At 44.7% G+C, this 14105-nt stretch overlaps 1 protein-coding gene across 1 annotated transcript in view; it reads left to right on the top strand.

Moving 5' to 3' along the window:
• Positions 1 to 1228: 1228 nt before the first annotated feature.
• Positions 1229 to 14105, top strand: part of LOC137335881 (WW domain-binding protein 1-like) — a 29122-nt gene continuing 16245 nt past the window's right edge. Inside the window, exon 1 of the mRNA XM_068001384.1 lies at positions 1229 to 1420. Coding sequence (XP_067857485.1) covers positions 1337 to 1420 — 84 coding nt within the window. The 5' untranslated portion in view covers positions 1229 to 1336. The remainder of the gene's footprint in view (positions 1421 to 14105) is intronic.

The raw sequence follows: 14105 nt of genomic DNA, 5'->3' as shown, positions 1-14105 counted from the left end.
CATCTTTCCTAAAGTGCGGTGCCCGGAACTGGACACAATACTCCAGTTGTGGTTGAACCAATATTTTATAAAGGTTCATCTTACTTTTGTACTCTATGCCTCTATTTATAAAGCCCAGGATCCTGTATGCTTTTTTAACCGCTTTCTCAACCTGCCCTGCCACCTTCAATGATTTGTGCACATATACCCCCAGATCTCTCTGTTCCTGTACCCCTTTTAGAATTGTACCCTCTAGTTTATATTGCCTCTCCTCGTTCTTCCCTTCGAAATGTATCACTTCGCATTTTTCTGCTTTAACTTTCACCTGCTAGTGTCCGCCCATGCCACCAACCTGACTATATCCTCTTGAAGTCTATCACTATCCTCCTTACTGTTTACTACCCTTCCAAGTTTTGTGTCATCTGCAAATTTTGAAATTGTGCCCTGTACACCCAAGTCCAAGTCATTAATATATCTCAAGAAAAGCAGTGGTCCCAGTGCTGACCCCTGGAAGATTATGGCCAGTACTTGTGCAATTTCCACCCTTAACCTAGGATGCATCCCACCCGGACTGGGTGACTTATCTGCTTCCTCCCTCCACTCCCTCTCTTCACACCACCCCTTCCTCCTTTATCTACTTTTTTCCTCCTATCTCCCCCCTCTTCCTTTTCTCTATTCTTCCTTCTCCTCCATTTTGCACTCCACCCTCTCCACTCTCCACATACTCCCTCCCCTGAACGTTCCTTCTTGCTCACCTGTCCTCTCACATTTACCTCCCTCCGCCAACCATTCTGTGCCCTCCCCTCCCCTCCCTCCTTGCACAGCAAGTCAGTCAACGTTTGTAAAGAGAATAAAAACATTCCACAGAGCTGTTTACAGGATCTAGCTGGCTTTTTATGGGTTGAAATTATCCTTTCTCTTAATCCAACAATGATTAAAAGAGTTTGAGCTTTTGCAAACTGCCCTGATCGCGGTTGATTGGAGAATCAATCTGCCAGCACTCTGCTTAAATCAAATCCCACATCCCCGCAACACAAAGAAGCTCAAGTCTGAAGTTGCCGAAACTTTCCGAAAGTTTTGTGGAAAGTTTTAATGCGATGATGGACATGGCGGCTATCCAATCAGCGGTGGAGGGGCCGCCACACATTGGCCAATAGAAAAAGAGTAAAGGCAAAAGGGGCCGGCCGGCGGCGATGATTGACACCGGAGTCAGCTAATGGGATGGAAGGTGGCGAGGGGCCGGGACCAATCCGGGGCCGCGGAGGGCGGGTGCTGGGATCGCTGGCGGTTGGGGCGGCCGAGGCTCGAGCGGAAATTTGAAATAAATGAACGTCGACGGCGGCCTGGCGCCCGAGAAATGGAGAAGATGCTGATCGGCTTCCTCCTCTTCATCTCCCCGGCCTTCCCCGTCGGACCGTCCCGAATGGAGCTCCACGCTGAGGTACGGAGAGCGCGGGAGGACGGAACGAGGCCGCCGCTCTCCACGACAGGAAAGTGGGAGGCTTCGTCTGCGAAGTTAGGCCTCGGGTTGGGGGAATGTCAGACACTCGGCAATAGGAAGGGCCTCGGGGCCCCCGCTCGCCCTAAGCCGGTTCCGCTGCCTGTTTGCGGTTGGAACGGATCGGCCCAAACTTTGCCCCCGAGTTTAAAGGGCCGGCGTCTGGTGACGTGTCTGACAACCGCCCTGAGCGGGAGGTGCCCAACACCACTGCCCGTGGGGGCCGAGGAAAACCGCCTGGGACAGGCTGTGCGGGTGGAAACATTTGTCAAAGTTATAAAATATTGGCCAGATGGTCCAACAGAGAGACCCGGGGGTTCACAGACAACAACGTGCGGTTATACAGCGCCTCTAACTTGGTGAAACGGCCCAAGGGCGCTTCACAGGAGCGATTATCAGACAAAATCTGACACCCAGCCACAATAAGAGATATCGGGACAGGTGACCAAAAACTTGGTCAAAGAGGCAGGTTTTAAAGAGTGTCTTAAAGGAGGAGAGAAAGGCAGAGATATTTCGGGAAGGAATTCCAGAGGTTAGGGCAGCTGAAGGCACGGCCGATAACGGTGGGCCGATGGAAAGCGGGATGCGCAAGAGGACAGAGTTGGAGGAATGCAGAGCACAATTCTTTGAAGCTGGCAGGACAAGTTGATAAGGGTGTAAATAAAAGCACACGGGATCCTGGGCTTTATAAATAGAGTACAAAAACAAGGAAGTTATGCTAACCCTTTATAAATCACTGGTTAAGCTCCAGCTGGAGCATTGTGTTCAATTCTAGGCAGCACATTTTAGGAAGGATGTTAAGGACTTGGAGAGGGTGCAGAAGAGATTTACTAGAATGGTACCCGGGATGAGGGACTTCAGTTATGTGGAGAGACTGGAGAAGCTGGGATTGCTCTCTCCTTAGAGAAGAGAAGGTTAGGAGGAGATTTAATAGAGGTGTTTGAAATTATGAAGGGTTTTGATAGAGTAAATAAAGAGAAACTGTTTCCACTGGCAGGAGGGTCGGTAACTAGAGGACACAGATTTAAGATAATTGGCAAATGAACCAGAGGGGAGATGAGCAGAATGTTTTTTATGAAACGGGTTGTCATTATCTGGAATTTACTGCCTGAAAGGGCGGTAAAGCAGATTTAGTAGTAACTTTCAAAAGGGAATTGGATATGTACTTAAAAAGGAAAAAGTTGCAGTGCTCTGGGGGAAAAAGCGGGACCAGTTGGATAGCTCTTTCACAGATCCGGACTGGGCCGAATGGCCTCTTCCTGTGCTGTATGATTCTGTCATGGGGGTCGAGCTGTTGGAGTTGTAGAGATTTGATCTTGTCAAAAACATTGCTCAATCTTTTTATTTTTTACGTTGCTTGTGCTGAATCAGAGGGCGATGCTGTTTTATAAGGACAGGGATGTTGTCAATAAAGTGTGACACAGGAATAAGTGAGACACTTACAGTAAATGTGACACAGGAATTGTATACTAATCACCAGACTTTGAATCTATATATATGTGTATGTGTGTGTATATGTTAGATTCAATCATGAAAGAATACTATACTAATGTATAATTATATATATTTAGAAAGAAAAAATAAAAATGACTTCTCAGACATTCCATTCTGTTTAATTGAGTTTAGAAAACAAGCAGCCTGATGGGAAAGGTGGGATATCCTTAGTTTCTGCCCCAATGAGTTTCCAAACTTAACATCTCCTTAATCTTAATATAGGTCTCATTTTTAAGCAGTCTGACAACACCAGGTTATAGTCCAACAGCTTGATTTGAAATTACAAGCTTTCGGAGGCTTCCTCCTTCGTCAGGTGAGTCACCTTCCTCACCTGACGAAGGAAGAAGCCTCCGAAAGCTTGTGATTTCAAATAAAGCTGTTGGACTATAACCCGGTGTTGTAAGACTCCTTACATTTGTCCACCCCAGTCCATCACCGCATCTCCACATCATTTAAGCCTAAGTGAGCACTGTTCCTAACGAATACGGTTTTGACTTGCCCAACAGTGTGAACTTGCCCTGGGGGCAATATGGCTGGGTTCTGAACTTCTGCATGCCAGTAAACTTCCATTGTGTCAGAACATTATACAGATGCTGGGCTGGGATCCAAATCCTATATATTTTATTGAAATATATTTCCATTTACTTTTGCGCCATGAACTTGCAGAGGTTGCAAACTGCCCCAAGTACTTGTAATTTGCACACATTACGAATGGGATCAGTTTCGCCCATACTGGAAGTCCATTTTCAAACCTTTGATTTGTGGTTCAGGCTTCCCTAAATGGAAAATGTCTCTCACCCAAGTGCAAAACATATGCTGCATGTTGGCTTGCACTGAATGTTCTGGTCAGTGTCACTGAAGTGACAGTTATAAAAGTGTTATTTCAGTAATCATCTGTTAACATCTTTTCTTCCTCTGTGGAAAATTATTACATTGCTAGAGACGCTTGCCATGGGCAGAGTCATTTGAATGCCCAGTTAAATTTTCAATGAACCAGCAATTCCCCAGAACAAAACAGACACATGTCCAAGTTAGGGCAGTGTGAAACTTGGAGGGGAACTTGGAGGTGATGGTGTTGCCATGCATCTGCTGCCCTCATCCTTCCAGGTGGTGGAGGTCGTGGGTTTGAGAGGTTCTGTCGAAGAAGCTTTGCGAGTTGCTGCAGTGCATCTTATGGATGATACACACTGCAGCCACAGTACAACAGTGGTGAAGAGACTGAATGTTTAAGGTGGTGGATGAGCTGCTGATGAAGTGGAATGCTTTGTCCTGGATGGTGTTGAGCTTCTTGAGTGTTGTTGCTGTGGTACCCATCCATCATTCCATCATACTCCTGACGTAGCTTGTAGGTTGTGGAAAGGCTTTGGGGAGTCTGGAGGTGAGTCATTCGCTGCAGAATACCCAGTCTCTGACCTGCTCTAGTAGCCATAGCTGGTCCAGTTGAGTTTCTGGTCAGTGGCGACTCCCAGAACGTTGATGGTGGAGGATTCAGTGATGGTGATGCCATTGAATGTCATGGGGAGGTGATTAGATTCTTTCTTGTTGGAGCTGGTCATTGCCTGGCACTTGTGTGGCACGAATGTTACTTGCCACCATCAGCCGAAGCCTGGATATTGTCCAGGTCTTAATGCATATGGGCACGGACTGCTTCATTATCTGAGGGGTTGCGAATGGAGCTGAACGTTGTGCAATCATCAGCGAACAGCCCCTCTTCTGATATTAAGGAGGGAAGGTCTTTGATGTAGCACCCAGCTGAAGATAGTTGGGCCGAGGACACTGTCCTGAGGAACTGCTGAGGTGATTGGCCTCCAACAACCACAACCGTCATGTATGTCTTAGTGCTACACTAGGTGTTGCTTTTACTTACTGAGCCCAGTGGAGCTACCAAAGGCCAGTCGTTAATCGGACTGAAGGCCTTGAATGAGTGCTGAATGTATGTTACAGAAATATTTTTCAGTTTAAATAGTTGTTTTATGTAACCCTGATGGCTCAGCAAGTTTATCTAGTGAGTAGTTAGTCACATAGGCCGCCAAGTCTCCACAGGTTCAATGTCTGCTCTTTGCTGTTAGGTGATCTAAGCCAGGATGATGGTGGAGGCACTACATTTAATCTCTGCACCCCTGGGTTAGGAATGAGGAAATCGCCCAGGATTGCCAATCACAGGTGAGGTGCCTGAAGATTGGAGGGTAGCAAATGTTGTGCCTTTGTTTAAGAAGGGCGGCAGGGAAAAGTCTGGGAACTACAGACCGGTGAGCCTGACATCTGTAGTGGGTAAGTTGTTAGAGGGTATTCTGAGAGACAGGATCTACAGGCATTTGGAGAGGCAGGGACTAATTAGGAACAGACAGCATGGTTTTGTGAGTGGAAAATCATGTCTCACGAATTTGATTGAGTATTTTGAAGGGGTAACCAAGACGATAGATGAGGGCTGTGCAGTAGACGTGGTCTACATGGACTTCAGCAAAGCCTTTGACAAGGTACCGCGTGGTAGGTTGTTACATAAGGTTAAATCTCACGGGATCCAAGGTGAGGTAGCCAATTGGATACAAAATTGGCTTGACGACAGAAGACAGAGGGTGGTTGTAGAGGGTTGTTTTTCAAACTGGAGGCCTGTGACCAGCGGTGTGCCTCAGGGATCGGTGCTGGGTCCGCTGTTATTTGTTATTTATATTAATGATTTGGATGAGAATTTAGGAGGCATGGTTAGTAAGTTTGCAGATGACACCAAGATTGGTGGCATTGTGGAAAGTGAAGAAGGTTATCTAGGATTGCAACGGGATCTTGATAAATTGGGCCAGTGGGCCGATGAATGGCAGATGGAGTTTAATTTAGATAAATGTGAGGTGATGCATTTTGGTAGATCGAATCGGGCCAGGACCTACTCCGTTAATGGTAGGGCGTTGGGGAGAGTTATAGAACAAAGAGATCTAGGAGTACAGGTTCATAGCTCCTTGAAAGTGGAGTCACAGGTGGATAGGGTGGTGAAGAAGGCATTCGGCATGCTTGGTTTCATTGGTCAGAACATTGAATACAGGAGTTGGGATGTCTTGTTGAAGTTGTACAAGACATTAGTAAGGCCACACTTGGAATACTGTGTACAGTTCTGGTCACCCTATTATAGAAAGGATATTATTAAACTAGAAAGAGTGCAGAAAAGATTTATTAGGATGCTACTGGGACTTGATGGTTTGACTTATAGGGAGAGGTTGGATAGACTGAGACTTTTTTCCCTGGAGAGTAGGAGGTTAAGGGGTGATCTTATAGAAGTCTATAAAATAATGAGGGGCATAGATAAGGTAGATAGTCAAAATCTTTTCCCAAAGGTAGGGGAGTCTATAACGAGGGGGCATAGATTTAAGGTGAGAGGGGAGAGATACAAAAGGGTCCAGAGGGGCAATTTTTTCACTGAAAGGGTGGTGAGTGTCTGGAACGAGCTGCCAGAGGCAGCAGTAAAGGTGGGTACAATTTTGTCTTTTAAAAAGCATTTGGACAGTTACATGGGTAAGATGGTATGGAGGGATATGGGCCAAGTGCAGGCAATTGGGACTAGCTTAGTGGTGTCAACTGGGCGACATGGACATGTTGGGCCGAAGGGCCTGTTTCCATGTTGTAAACTTCTATGATTCTTATCAAGCAAGCCCTACTGGAAATGACTTTGTATGGGCGTCGGGTGACAACAGTCTCCAGCTTGGCAGTGATGCTTTCCATCATCAAATAGCCTGTGACACACACTTGGGTGAGGTATCAGATGGTGATTAGTGCCTGTGGAGCTGTGTAGCAGCAAGGGACCAATGCCTACAGGAGAGGACGGAAGGAAGTTGATGAGATAAAGAGGGGGAGAAGTGTTTTGCTCCTAAAATAATGTGTGTAAACAGTGAGGTGAAGTTACAGCTAGTCAGCCATCTTTAGGGGATCAGGCAAGTTATATATAGCATAGTAGATGGATGTCGGTGACTTATAGAAGTAATTTAATCATGGTTCTGATGACTAGTGACCATCAGCAGACCCCAGAGATCAAATTACTGCTGTGAACTTGCCAACTGTCATTTTAATTTAGTTTTCTAAATTCTGACTTTGAACGTGGCAGACGTGCTGAGCTCCGTATAGGTAACATGATGGAAGTCAGTTTCCAGGTGCTTCATGTACCCTTTGTCTCGATAACCAGGCTTTTTGACCTCAATACGATCTAGAAGTAGCTGGTGTGCTATTAAAAGGTCAGTTTCTTTTGGCTATTTCAACTGTTGTTGGGTGAAGAAGCCACAATAATCCTCTGTATAAACACCAGGAAATGGACTGGAGAAAGTTCAATGTTCCCTTCTCCTACAAAAGTTAGAGATTTTTCATCTTTACCACCTGGAGAAATAGAAAAACATTTTGGGCCCTTGAACCCTGAATGGGGTGTGGGGTGGAGAGAATAAAGTATCCATTTATAATTTCATTTTGGGTTCTTGTTTCATCAGGCAGCGGTTACTAATCAATCACTTCATAAAAATCTTTTTTGTATAACCTCAAAGATCACAAAACCATGTCTTCATTCACTCCTTGCGTTCAGGTGTTGTGCAGATTAGGTTCCCGTGAAACAAGACTTGCAAGTAACCTTGAGACAAGTGACTGAATGCAGTAGTAACCATTTTGTACTGTGAAGTTGCAATAATGACTCAAATACAATAGAGTTTAAAAATAAGGCACAGAATTTTTCCCCACGATGAATTTGCACAAACTCTAACATACTGTGCAAAAAGCAGTTCCGACTCAACACTGCTCTTGAAGTCTGTTCATTATATTTTAACAAATTAAATTTCAAATATATAAACTAACCAGTACATAGAAATAGGCTACCATTTTTATTATTGGCTGACTGAACAGATAGTTTGATTCACCAGCAGCATTTATATGGAGTTACAAAGGGTCCACAACACAGGAAACAGGCCATTCAGCCCAACTCGTCTATGCTGGCATTTATGCTCCACACGAGGCTCCTCTACCCCATTTGGGCTCTTATTATCGAAGCAGTATGTGGCCTCCTTATTCTTCTAACCAAAATGTAATACCTCACGATATTTATATTGAAATTCATTTGCCAATTTTGTGCCCATTCTGCAAGTTTATTAATGTCTTTCTGTATTTTATCACTTTCTTCCTTTGTTTTAATCATACCTCCCAATTTGGTGTCATCTGCAAATTTTGAAATTGTACTTCAGATTCCCAAGTCCAAATCATTAATGTAAATCGTGAACAACAGTGGTCCCAGCACAGATCCCTGTGGAACACCACTTCCCACCTTTTGCCAGTCTGTGTAGCTAACCTTAACCCATACTCTGTTTTCTGTTTTGTAGCTAGCTTGCTATTCATTCTGCTACCTGTCCCATGACTCCACATGCTCTGACCTTAGTCATGATTCTTCTATGTGATACCTTTATGGGCTGAATGGCCTGTTTCCTGTGTTGTGGACCCTTTGTAACTCCTTATCAAGGCCTTTTGAAAACCCAAATATATTACATCTAGTGCATTACCCTTGTCCACTCTTTGTTATTTCTTCAAAGAATTCAGTAAGGTTGGTTAAGTATGACTTTCCCTTTTGAAATCAGTGCTGACTGCTCTATTATATTTGGTTTCTATATGTTTTTCTATTACATCTTTGAGTAAAGATTCCATTATCTTTCCTACCACTGACTTTAAGCTAACTGGTCTATAATTCCCTGGACTTATTCTATCTCCCTTTTTAAATATAGGAATAACGTTAGCTGTCCGCCAGGCCCTCTGGCACTATTTCCTTTTCTAATTAATTTTTATATATATTTAATTGTTCCTCTGCTATTTCTTCCCTAATATGCACGGATGCAAATTATGGGGATGTGGGGATCGGGTGGGAACGTGGAGTTGAGGTTGAAGATCAGCCATGATCTGATTGAATGGTGGAGCAGGCTCGAGGGGCCATGTGGCCCACTCCTACTCCTATTTCTAATGTTCTTAATCCATCTGATCCAGGTGTTTTATCCTCTCTGTTTGATTAGTTTATCAACTATCTTCCCCCCTTTCTATCTTAAATGTCTTTATATCTTTTTTGATCTCCTCTTCTGATGTCATACCACCTGGCTAGTCTCTCTGGTAAATACGGGGGCAAATTAACTATTCAATATTTCTGCCATTTCGCTGTCATTACCTGTGAGTTTATCTTGTGCATCCCTTAGTGGCCCTAACCCTATCCTGATTTAGAGTCATAGAGTTATACAGCACGGATAGAGGCCCTTCGGCCCATCGTGTCCGCGCCGGCCATCAGCCCTGTCTACTCTAATCCCATATTCCAGCATTTGGTCCGTAGCCTTGTATGCTATGGCATTTCAAGTGCTCATCCAAATGCTTCTTGAATGTTGTGAGGGTTCCTGCCTCCACAACCCTTTCAGACAGTGAGTTCCAGACTCCAACCACCCTCTGGGTGAAAAAGTTCTTTCTCAAATCCCCTCTAAACCTCCCGCCTTTTACCTTGAATCTATGTCCCCTTGTTATAGAACCCTCAACGAAGGGAAAAAGCTCCTTAGTATCCATCCTATCTGTGCCCCTCATAATTTTGTACACCTCAATCATGTCCCCCCTCAGCCTCCTCTGCTCCAAGGAAAACAAACCCAATCTTCCCAGTCTCTCTTCATAGCTGAAGCGCTCCAGCCCTGGTAACATCCTGGTGAATCTCCTCTGCACCCTCTCCAAAGCGATCACATCCTTCCTGTAGTGCGGCGACCAGAACTGCACACAGTACTCCAGCTGTGGCCTAACCAGTGTTTTATACAGCTCCATCATAACCTCCTTGCTCTTATATTCTATGCCTCGGCTAATAAAGGCAAGTATCCCATATGCCTTCTTTACCACCTTATCTACCTGTTCCGCCGCCTTCAGGGATCTGTGAACTTGCACACCAAGATCCCTCTGACCCTCTGTCTTGCCTAGGGTCCTCCCATTCATTGTGTATTCCCTTGCCTTGTTAGTCCCTCCAAAGTGCATCACCTCGCACTTTTCCGGGTTAAATTCCATTTGCCACTGTTCCGCCCATCTGACCAACCCATCTATATCGTCCTGCAGACTGAGGCTATCCTCCTCGCTATTTACCACCCTACCAATCTTTGTATCATCAGCGAACTTACTGATCATATCTTTTACATTCATATCCAAGTAATTAATGTAGACCACAAACAGCAAGGGACCCAGCACCGATCCCTGTGGTACCCCACTGGCCACATGCTTCCAGTCACAAACAACCTTCGACCATCACCCTCTGCCTTCTGCCACTAAGCCAGTTTTGTATCCAAAGTGCCAAGGCACCCTGGATTCCATGGGCTTGTACCTTCTTGACCAGTCTCCTGTGGGGGACTTTATCGAAGGCCTTACTGAAATCCATGTATACCACATCCACTGCGTTACCCTCATCCACACGCCCAGTCACCCCCTCAAAAAATTCAATCAAATTAGTCAGACATGATCTTCCCTTGACAAAGCCATGTTGACTATCCCTGATTAATCCTTGCTTCTCCAAGTGGAGACTAATTTTGTCCTTCAGAATTTTTTCCAATAATTTTCCTACCACTGATGTTAGGCTCACTGGCCTGTAGTTCCCCGGTTTTTCCCTACTCCCCTTCTTGAATAATGGTATTACATTAGCGGTTCTCCAGTCCTCTGGCACATCCCCTGTGGCCAGAGAGGTTCTGAATATATGTGTCAGAGCCCCCGCAATCTCCTCCTTTGCCTCACACAGTAGCCTGGGATACATTTCGTCCGGGCCTGGGGATTTATCCATTTTTAGGCCTGCTAAAACCGCCAATACCTCCTCCCGCTCGATGTTAATATTTTTCTTTTGTTATTTATGTGTCTGTAGATTTTTCTTTTGTTATTTATGTGTCTGTAGAATACTTTACTATTTCTTTTTATATTCCTCGATAATTTTTAATTTCATAGTTCCTCTTTGCTTTCCTAACCTCTTCATATTCCCTTTTATCATCCTTTATTTTCACCAGATACCCCCCCGACCCCTATCTTACTAGTTTAAAACCTTATCCACAGGCCTATTTATCCCATTCCGGTTCAGGTGGAGCCTGTCCCAGCAATACAGCTCCTTTCTGTCCCTGTACTGGTGCCATTGTCCCATGAAATAGAACCCCTCGTTCCCACATCAGTCTTTCAGCCACGCATTCGCCTTCCTGATCTGTCTATCCCTATGCCAATTAGCACGTGTCTTGGGTAGTAATCCTGGCATTACCATCTGTGTGGCCCTGTTTTTTAATTTTAGTTCCTAACTTCTGATATTCCCTTGGCAGGACCTCCTCTCTTTTCTTCCCTATATCATTGGTCTTGACATGGACCACGACAACTGGATGTTCCCCCTCCCTTTCCAAGTTCCTCTCCAGTTGCTCTGAGATATCCTAACCCTATCCCAACGCACCCTCCTCGACTTTCGGTTGTGACTGCACAGGATGTTATCCATCCCTCGAATTATCAAATCCCTTATGACTACAACCTTTTTATTCTGTTCCTTCCCATCCTTAGACTGCCTCCTGCTCCACGTTGCCATGGTTAGCATTATTGCCATCTTCCCTGCTGTCTTCAACCTTATGCTCAGAGGTAGCAAGTACATTGTACATGTTGGATAGGACCAGTGTCTGCCACACCTCCTTCTCTATCTCTCCTTGTTTCCCTGTACCTGATGACTGACAGTCACACTTTCCCCTTCCTGCACCTGTGCTTTCCTTTGAGGTGTGACTGTACTCTAGAGAAAACCATCCAGACATTCCTCCCACTCCCTAGTGTTTCTAAGTTGCATTCCAGCTCAATGACTGAGCTGGAGTGACTCAATGCAGAGACATTTCCTGCAGATGTGGCAATCCGGGATGGTCTCATTGTCCACAAACTCCCACATACTGTAGTCCTGACACACTGCCTGTGCTGCCATCTCCAATCTTTTTTTATTTATTAGTTAGCAGTAATTTATTTCTAGAACTAATAGAATCACCTGATGTCCAGTATTAATTAGCTGATAGAATAGTTTGATTTGAAATTAATTAGTAATTAATTACTGCGGAAGACATTAATAAACTTACAGAATGGGCCTGTAATTGGCAAATTAATTTTAATATAGATAAGTGTGAGGTATTACATTTTGGTAGGAAGAATAAGGGGGCCATGTACTGCACGGATAATAAGAGTCTAAATGGGGTAGAGGAGCAGAGGAATTTGGGGGTACAGATACACAAATCACTAAAAGTAGCGAAGCAGATTAATATCGGCTTTTAAAAAAACAGAGAGCAAACCAACCACTGAGGTTCATTTCTAGAGGGATAGAATTGAAAAGCAGAGAAGTTATAGAACCTTGGCTAGACCACACTTGGAGTATTGTGAACAGTATTGATTGGCACCCCATCCACCACCCTAAACATTCATTCCCTTCACCGGCGCACCGTGGCTGCAGTGTGTACCATCCACAGGATGCACTGCAGCAACTCGCCAAAGCTTCTTCGACACCCGCGACCTCTACCACCTAGGAGGACAAGAGCAGCAGGCACATGGGAACAACAACACCTGCACGTTCCCCTCCAAGTCACACACCATCCCGACTTGGAAATATATCGCCGTTCCTTCATCGTCGCTGGGTCAAAATCCTGGAACTCCCTTCCTAACAGCACTGTGGGAGAACCTTCACCACACGGACTGCAGCGGTTCAAGAAGGCGGCTCACCACCACCTTCTCAAGGGCAATAAATGCTGTCCTTGTCATGAACGAATCCCATGATCGAATTAAAAAAAAAGTTTTGCTATCCATATTATAAAAGGATATAGTGGCACTGGAGAAGGTGCAAAAAAATGTATTAGGTATAACCTCTCTGTTCTCATATCATCCTATCAGGAAGCATTGTGCAGGCGGGGGGGGGGGTGACCTGATAGAGGACTTTAAGATTATGAAAGGGTTTGGTAGGGTAGACATGGAGAAGGTATTTCCACTTGCGGGGGAGCCAGAACTAGGGGACATAAATATAAGATAGTCACTGATAAATCCAACAAGGTAATTCAGGAGAAACATCTTTATCCAGAGAGTAGTTAGAATGTAGAACTCGCTACCACAAGGATTGTTGAGGCGATTAGCGTGGATGCATTTAAGGGGAAGCTAGATAAACACGAGGGAGAAGGGAATAGAAGGATATGCTGTTAGAGATAGATGAAGTAGGGAGGGAGGAGGCTTGTGTGGAGCATAAACACCGGCATGGACCTTTTGGGCCGAATGGGCCTGTTTCTCTGCTGTGCATTCTATGTAATACTCTGATTATTTATTATTTATGTATAGCAGATACTTATTTAATGTAAATTGGGTCCCTTTAATGTTGGTTTCCTCTACTTAGTTTATTTTGTCCCTTTAGACCAATTTAGGCTATTTAGCCTCTTTGGTTTATTTGTTTACCTAAAGGATATTCTGCTCAATACTCACAATAAATGATAAATTAAACACTTAGCTCTATTTCCTCGGGCTCTGCCGCTCCTCACTTTGTGCTGACTATGATCTCACTTTTTGAGTTTCTCCCTCTGTTTATTTGTCTGATAGCTGCTGCTCTCTCTGCCTGCTGTGCCCTCTGCTGCTGCTCCTTTTACAGTAATAACTGCCTCCATTCTTAGTGTGCCTTTAATGTCCCAAGGTGCTTAACGGGAGCGTAATAAGACAAAAATTGGCAGTGAGCCAAAGAAGTAAGACAGGTGACTAAAAGCTTGTTTTAAGGAGGGTTGTAAAGGAGGAGAGAGAGAGAGAGACACGGAGGTTTAGAGAGGGATTTCCATAGCTAATCTGCCTAGATTGCTGAAAACAGGCCACCAATGGTTGAAGGGAGTGGGTGATGCACAAGAGTCCATAGTTGGATGAATGCAGAGTTCTTGAGGGCTGCAGGGATGGGCGAGGCCATGGAGGGGTTTGAACAAGAGGCTAGGAATTTAAAAATTGAGACGTTGATTGACTGAGAGAAATGTAGGTCAGCGAGCACAGGTGATGGTGTGAGTTAGGATACGGGCAGCAGAGTTTTGGATGAGCTCAAATTTATGAGGGTGGAATATGGAAGGCAAGCCAGAAGAGCATTTCAATAGTCGAGCATGGAGGTCACAAAAGCATGGAT

Source organism: Heptranchias perlo, chromosome 20, assembly GCF_035084215.1.
Source record: "Heptranchias perlo isolate sHepPer1 chromosome 20, sHepPer1.hap1, whole genome shotgun sequence".
Lineage (NCBI taxonomy): Eukaryota > Metazoa > Chordata > Chondrichthyes > Hexanchiformes > Hexanchidae > Heptranchias > Heptranchias perlo.
Note: the sequence above shows the minus strand (reverse complement) of the source record. Positions and strands in the feature narration are given on the sequence as shown.